At 36.2% G+C, this 8,587-nt stretch overlaps 1 protein-coding gene across 1 annotated transcript; it reads left to right on the top strand.

The window, feature by feature from the left end:
• Positions 1–1,696: 1,696 nt before the first annotated feature.
• Positions 1,697–6,285, top strand: LOC115982532 (hsp70 nucleotide exchange factor FES1). Its single transcript, XM_031105157.1, has 8 exons — positions 1,697–2,048; positions 2,655–2,746; positions 3,430–3,580; positions 4,537–4,664; positions 4,841–4,999; positions 5,080–5,265; positions 5,548–5,754; positions 5,826–6,285. The coding sequence occupies exons 1-8, from the start codon at positions 1,784–1,786 to the stop codon at positions 5,844–5,846; spliced, it is 1,209 nt and encodes a 402-aa protein (XP_030961017.1). The 5' UTR covers positions 1,697–1,783; the 3' UTR covers positions 5,847–6,285.
• The last annotated feature ends 2,302 nt before the right edge of the window (positions 6,286–8,587 follow it).

Genomic DNA, 8,587 nt, shown 5'->3' on the forward strand with positions numbered 1-8,587 from the left:
AGCTGTGACTATATAAACGACAGTGTTTATATTTAAAACAGCTATACTACTTGTACTTTAGGATTAGTTTAATTCATAGCTATTATTTATATACACGATTATTAATTTGATTGGTTGTAGAGGCTAGATTCGTATATTATGGAGTTAGTAAGAAGTTAGTTACTCTCAGACTTTGTATAAATACTTGATGTACATTCATTTTCTTTCAATGCAATATAGAATTCTCTTATCAAATTCTCATAATAGTTACTTTGTTGGCTCAAATGACATGGTGCCTCAATGAAAGAGCTAGCAAGATGCTCTAAAATATTGGCACCTGAAAAGTTCAAAATTCCAATTTTGACAATTTTTAGTCCAACCTTAGGAATAAATTCTAGCAGCCATGGTACGACTCCACTGTGCAGGTTAACCCTATAAGAACTTACCCGTGCATCGTACGTGTTAGCGACTAGTTATGTAAATGTTCATACTTAACTAGCTTTTTTAGGGTCGGTTCAAGGACTGGTTAACCTAGTCCCCCACAACATTTCAGTAAGTTAGGTATGGGTTGCCTCGTTTTTCCTTAACAAGGTTTTTTTTTTTAGGAAGAAAACGATTGTATTAAAAACTAAGAATGGCCAGATAAATCAGTATGATAAATAAAAACAACTTGTGAAGGAATAGACTTCATCCACACAATAAAATCAGAAATAGTAATAGCATGCCTAAGTAAACTATAAGTGACCTTATTTCATTTTCTCTTAACATAATAGTAACGTAATTGATAGAAATCAAGGGAAAAAGATTTTGCATCCACAACTAGAAGACCATATGAAGATAAAGAAACATCCACCGGACCACCTCAGCAAGAGCGTTCAGTACTACCTTTGAATCACCCTTTAAAACTACTTGTGCAATACCCAGCTCCGAGGCAAACTCCAAAACTCTCACCGCAGCTAAGGCTTTAACTTCAACAGCTTGAAATGTCTGGGGGAGCAGTTGAGATAGAGAAGCAATGACCATGCCTTGAGAATCTCGAATAACAACTTCAATGCCAGACTTATTTTTAGCGGCAAAAGTAGCTCTGTTGAAATTAATTTTGAAACACGCAGAAGGGGGGGGTGCCACGAAGCATGGGACCGCTACTGGGGCAAAAAAGCGTGGAACTTGCAAGGCCATGAACTCTTCATTTCAATCCTTGGAGACTTGTGCCAAGTGATGGAGATTAACATTCAGTTGAGTCCAAATCAACCACGCTATCATGGCAAAAAGTTCCAGATTCTTGTCCTGTTGTATTATCCAAAATAGGAGTTCTTTGAAATCCACAAACCGATGTGTTCATTTTTAATTTTTCCATGTAGTCCTCTCCCCATTAAAAAAAAAAAAAAAAAAAAAAAAAACCAAACAACTCCTTGATGAGTTGGAATTGAGGTCTTTTTTTGAAAATGACTTGGCATGTTGTTATTGGCCCAACTCAGCCACATTCAAGGAATTGCATATAACCCAACTGCGGGTGACACGCTCTCTATCACCAGTCACCACCCAAGTTAAACGCAATCTCGCTTTGGCTTGACTTGAGTTATTCCGGTTTTCTGAGAACCGTCGGATCCCTGATGAACGGTACATAATCAATTGGGTGACGTGTAGTAAGGAGTACATCATGAACATTCCCGTTCCCGTGTTTGGTTAAAAAGCCACAGTAAAAAAAGTCATATCATAGGTATGTTCCAGATAGCCAGCCTCCCACCACAAAATACTAAAAATCAGAATCACACCATAACTTATAGCATAGCATAGCATAGCAATGAAGAGGAGTCCAGGAAGCCTTGCTATATGCCTATTATTATTATTATTATTCCTCTTTGGAATATTGGAAGTGATTGCTAGTGCCAACCGGGTTCATGAAAACAACAACAATAATAATAATAATGATTCTTCTTCGTTGTATTGGTCCAGTACTGCAAAGGATGAGGTGGATCTGCTTAGCAAGCCACAAGCGCAGCAAGAAGATGACTCTGACTCCGATGGTGGCTTCTCTTCCCTCGAAGGAATGCTTCAGTGGGCTATTGGTATTTATATTTATATTTATATTTATGACTGACTCTTTTTGTACACAATTTTCTTCCCTATTTTACTTATAATTATTATAATTATAATTATAGGTTCGCTTAATTATGCGCCGTCCGTAACTGAGTTCTTTTGTTTGATTTCTCATTTGTGCACTTAAGTGGTCATTTTCATCATTCAATTTGGAATTGGAGGGTTTTTCACTTTTTTTTAAAGTAAAAAAGTTGTCATAGTCATAGAGGCCACTAGTTTCATAACCCAAGATCAAGATGATTCTACTACTACCCTTTCAAAATAAATTTCAGAATTTGAAGTTGGATTATTTACTTAATTGCAAAGTTGAATATTTACCTTACTTTGTCATTACAACGTTATTCATTTTTTTTAAAAAAAAAAAAAAAAATTAACTTTTTTGTTTTTCTTATGTTGAGTATAATTTCGTATCAAAATTCAAAAAAAAAAAAAAAAAAAATTATGAATTTTCCAACGGAGTATTTGTTTAGAGATTCTTCCTTATTTCTATTCATAAATGTTCAATGAGATTTCATATATTTAATTATCTTAACTGAGAGCGGCTTTGTTTCTCTTGTAATTTGTAAATGAATCAGGTCATTCTGATCCTGCAAAATTAAAGGAAACATCTCAAGATGTTCAACGACTATCTCCTACCGACCTAAAAAATCGACAAACGGAACTAAAGGTGGGAAATTATGAGGTGCTTATGGTACATAGTTTATTTTGTCCATTCTTTTGTAAAATTTAGAGTTTACTGATAGATATGATTATAGGGTTTCTTATTTTGAGAGTAAAAAAAGGTTGTTACTTCTAACTCAACTCAATTTATGTTACTCTACATGAATCCTCTCTGCCATTCTGCACTATCTAGTGCTGATTATCTGTTAGGTTGTTGGTTATGATGTCACCAAGAGCCTTGTAGCTCAGAGGCATTGTCTATTCTTCTTTCCTTCTCGCTTGTTATAACAGTTGAATTATTAAAAAAGAATGATGTCTTCTCTATGTTCTTATTACTCCTGTCCTTGTTGATTCCAATCATTTCTTTCATATTGATGCATTTTGTCACCCATGTCTGTATTGTTTAGTTTTTGGTTATTATAATTTGTTTAGAATGCAAATTTTCTAAGTTGGTAGTATAAACTTATATTTTTGGTTTTGAGCTGAAACACCATGTATCAAAATTCCCTGCATTATTGTTATGAATGGATGAAGCCTTCAATTCAATACATGCATGTACATCAACTCTGCCTGTTTATTGGCATATGTTAATCTGACACTAGCAACTGTGTTTGTGCTTCTGTATATGTTAACCTACTTGTTCAATGTGCGTTTTTGAGATATCTGATATAGGTATTATGCCTTACACAGGAACTGATGGAAAAGCTAAAAATGCCATCAGATGCGCAATTGATGCAAATTGCACTAGATGACTTGAATAATTCATCTGTGTCTCTGGAAGATCGCCATCGTGCGCTACAGGAGCTTCTTATACTTGTTGAGCCAATAGACAATGCAAATGGTATGTGTGAATACTTTATTCTCATAGAGCTGTAATATTTGCTAGAAGACATGCACCGCTAGTTTGCTTGGTGCTGAACCATATTGAATAAATATTTTCTTGACTAAAGAGAAAAAAGAAAAAGAAATTAGTTTGTCTCAAGATGATATGGGCTTTGATGCAGAACTATAGATTTTTTCTTTTTGATTGGAAAGTTACACTCTCACCCGGTGGGTCTTGAACTTCTATCATACCCAACGCCCTCCATCCTATTCGTTCAAGAGAGGAGATTCCATTTGAGCTTGAGCTCATGGTCTTGTTATAGAAATATAGGTAACTGGTCAATTTTTGGGGACAACCACCGTCCTGACCTTACACATTAATATATTGTGCAATGCACTGGAGCTTTCACGGAAGGGACGAGACTTTGAAATCTGGCCATGTGAGCTGCAATTTGAAAGACATGCAGACCCTTAGGTGAGCATGTCAGAGTAGTGCCACTGGGGGATCCAAAATAGTTGGGTAGCTTCAGCGCTAGGCAAACCCTGCATGGTGCAAAATAGGATTGTTTGAGACAGCTACTCCCTGCCCTTCCCCTCTCATGGGTGATCAGGGTTCACAAAAGGTGTTCTTAGCAATAAATAAAAAAAGTGTTCCCGAAAGGTGTTCTTGTTATCCATATGAGCTAAGGGCCTTCTAAAATTTATTTTTTTCAGGCACAACATTAATAGCCACTATCATGTCATATCGTTTTTATAACTATAATACTTGAGAAACTAGTGAGGCAGCTGTTGAATGCATCACTTGCCAACCTTTTCCTAAGATATGCATTAAGATAAATCATGATAATCATCGCAGTTTAGTTGTTGGTGTGATGACATTTCTTCCGAGTCTGATATCTAGAATCTTGAGGTGTTCTCATATTTGCTTTCTCCTGTGAGATTAGTCACTCACATAGTTAATCTTATATTTGTCAGATTTTAACAAACTTGGGGGCTTTGCTGTGGTTATACAAGAGCTCAATCACCCTGACTCAGATATACGGAGAATTGCTGCATGGATTCTTGGGACAGCCAGTCAGAATAACCCAGTTGTTCAAAGGCAGGTATGAAATGTTTCTTTCTTGAACCTATTATGCCACAAAAAGGTTTGTGTTTTATGTTTTAACTTCTTATTCAATGGTGCAAATGTAATCAACATGTTCTACAGAAGATTTTCTTTCACACAATTAAGTGATATGTACTTGACTTAACCTGATTTAAAAATCTGCAAAATTTTCAGATCCTAGAACTTGGGGCACTTGCACAACTAATAAAGATGGTAAAATCTAGTTCCGTAGAAGAAGCCACCAAAGCGTTATATGCTGTTTCAGCTTTGATTCGAAGCAATGTAGCTGGTCAGGAATTGTTCTATGCAGAAGCTGGAGATTTGATGCTTCAGGTAGCATACATTAGAATGAGAAAAAGATTTGAGATTATTTGTATAGCTGATTATTGTGACTAACAGTAACTGTTTGTTAGGACGTTCTAAGTAATTCAAGCATTGATATCAGACTGCGCAAGAAAGCTGTGTTTCTTGTGGGCGATCTGACAGAGTGTCAATTAGAAAATATGGAAAGAGCTGAGCTGCCCTTTTTTAGCAGTCACATTTTCTTGAAGTCTGTGGTTGATCAAACTGCATCAGATGATCTTGATCTACAGGAGAAGGTGATTGACCATTTATATACAATAGACACTAAAAACTATCAAAACTTTTTATATAGATTCTAAGAATGTTTTGCTCTCTGCATGTGCACTTACTTTTCTGACCAAATGTACATGTCTTTTTTGATTTTATTGATTCTCTTTCCTTTTGAGTTGTATTCTTTGAAAAGGGCTTGTACACATCCATTTTTGTTTCTTTTCCTCTTCTTTTTCTAATAAAATTTTTACTTGTAAAAAAGAAGAAGGATCTAATCTATGTTATGCTGATTTTGTGATGTATTGCAGGCACTTGTTGCGATTAAGAATCTTCTGCATCTCAGGATGGCTGACCCTCTGGTTTTTAAAGAATTTTGTGGTTTGGATTGTGCATTAGAGAGAATGAGGCAGCAACTCCATAATTTAATGTCTGATGAAGTTCTCAGAGATTATGCAATGGATATGGAAAGCCTCCGTGGTGAAGTAGAGCTGATTTTCCGTAGAAAGTTGGGAGAGGTAGTAACTAGAACTTAAACTTGGTTAATGTCATTTTGATGAACTTTCAATTAGCTTGAACTTTGTGACAGGTGACACAAGTTCCAACATGACTATGTATCTAATATGTCCTTCCCCAACATATGCTTCATATCTGGCTAAACACTTCTCATGCTGTGGTTACTGTGGATCTATATATCTCAATCGTTTTCTTAGGGAGTTTCCACTGGAGACAGACAAGGGCTTTGTGGCTTTTTTTTCTTCTTCTTTGGGGGTTGTTGCAGCTGGCTTCTTGGTAGAAGAGAATTGTGGAATCTTTTTGGTGGTGTTGACTGTTGATAGATTGAAAGGGGGGGAAAATCTCCCAAAAAGATGTGTCAGATGTGTTTTATACATTTATGATTTGAGATTGAGATAGTGATAGAGAAACCTTGATCTAGGACTAGGATCCTAATACATTTTGTTCTAATCGTTTATTGCTGTACTGCTTGACTTGCTTTTTCATTCCTTGTAAAATAACAAAAGCAAAAATGTGTTCTCTAATTTTGCACAGTGAATTTGAGAAAACATTTTAAAGTTCTGTTTTTAAAAACACCATGCCAAGCTAAGATTTTTCTTCGTAGAATCCACCTCTTTTCTTGATTTCAAATTTGGCTACCAAACAATGGTTTTTAATTTTATTTTTTGGAACAATGGTTAGACACTTAGATAGACCTTGCAAACCCATTTAGAAAAAGAGGTAATAGGAGTGGGAGCACGTTTTAGAATATTCAAAAATAGACCGGTCCCAACCTGGGTAATTTGCTATGTCTCTATTATAAAATTTAAGGTAAATTATAGGGTAAATTCCAGAAACCTCCCCTGAGGTTTGAAGAAATACCAAACACGTCCAACAGTTGGTGAAAATGACCAATTTACTCCTAAAAAAGCAGACGGTGTGTACTGCCGTTACTCTCTCCAAACGATTTTTTTTCCATGTTCTCTGTTCACTTTCTTCTTCGCGCCATAACATAAACGCTTCTCTCTGAAAGCTCAAACCACATGTATTTTGAGAAAGATTACAGAAAAAAATCACTAAGCCAGTACCCATTTTTCAAATCAAAACCATACATTTTCAAATCAAAGCCATACATTCTCATTTGGAAAAATAAAAATTTACATTACGTTCTAAAAACAAAAATCCTCCCTCCATCAAACCAAGATCAACCCAATTAGATCCAGTATCACACAAGGCAATCAAACATAGATCGGCTCAACCAATCAACCATCCAACATCTCAACTCAAATAGATCCGTTTACATCACACCTCAAGCAGATCCAAAAAAATAAAATAAAATTCAAAACAAAACCCAGACCCATTGGTGAGCATCGTGTGACCCAGCAACCACCCGCCACCACGGCACCACCCATCACTACGCACCCATCGATTTCAAACCAAACCACTCCCACCATTAAACATCACATTATTCACACCTCAAACCCAAACAAACCCCAAATTATTTAAAAAAAAAGACCCACCGTCGAGCATCGTGTGACCCAGCAACCATTGTCCACCACGGCACCACCCATCACTACCCACACATCTTCCTCAAACCCAAACCGTTCCAACTATCAAGCATCACACCTCAGACCCAAACAAAACCCAAATCAAAAAATTAAAAAAAAAAAAAAAAATACCCATACCCACAACGGTAGCTCCACCGAACTGACCTTGCAACCGCCATCTCCACTCATCGTGACCCAGCAATCGCCATCTACAATTCATCATGATTCGCAACCCAACCACAAAGCTTTTAACGGCGGAGTATAGCATGAGATTTGTGGTTAGACCGGCTTTGAAACCATTCCGGTGGAGGAGTTGTTGGTCCCGAGTCTGAAATTTCAGACTTGAGCTTGAGAGAGAGATATTTTTTGATGTGAAGAAAAAGAGAGAGATTTTCTGGGCGTGAAGGAGAGAGATTTTCTGCGTGATTCGTGAAGAAGAGAGAAATTACAGAATATAGTTTAATATATGGTGCTTAAACGGTGTTACACGCCGTTTGCTTTTTAGGAGCAAATTGGTCATTTTTAACAATTGTTGGACGTGTTTGGTATTTCCTCAAACCTCAGGGGAGGTTTTTGGAATTTACCCTAAATTATATAATCCGTCCTTAACTTTTTATATTATATTTTAATTTGGCCTTTAACGTTTTAAATGTATTAATTTGGTTTTTAATATTTTGATATTGTATCAAAATAGTCGAATGGAAAATAGTGACGTGATTAAGAGCAAAAGTAAAATATTATTTTAATAGCTGCCAGATCAGCATAAACTAAAAAAAAAAAAAAAAAAAAGCTTAAAAGTAAAACATATTTTCTCTCTCTCTCTCTCTGGCGTCTCTATGTTCTGCGTACCCAGTTGTAGGACTGGTACACACCTAGGATCCACTCAACATGAGGTCCGATTAGAAAAAGGGACCATAGATTACAAACTAAAAAATCCAACGATTATTTTGTACAGTGCGACCAAAATACCTAACAAATTTCATCTAATCTAAGGCATTCATTTGCTAGGTATAAACTTTTGGGTCCTTATATTAACTTAATAGGTGGCTTTTTAGTAAAAAAAAGGCAGCCTTTGAACATTCGAATGAGTCAACAATGGTTCACAGGCAACTGATAAGAGAAAGACAACAAAAAATAGCCTCCTCATTCAACATGACGAGGTGTTGACGGAGATTTTCTATGTTCATCAATAACTTCTTCAATTTTATCAGTGACAAGAGAAATTAATCGAAGATAAACCATTTTAACTTAAATTATGTTGCTCAGCCTGCAACTGGATTTGACCATAGAGCCCTCGTTTGGGAGGAGG

The sequence above is a fragment of the Quercus lobata genome, chromosome 3, assembly GCF_001633185.2.
Source record: "Quercus lobata isolate SW786 chromosome 3, ValleyOak3.0 Primary Assembly, whole genome shotgun sequence".
NCBI classification, from domain to species: Eukaryota; Viridiplantae; Streptophyta; class Magnoliopsida; order Fagales; family Fagaceae; genus Quercus; species Quercus lobata.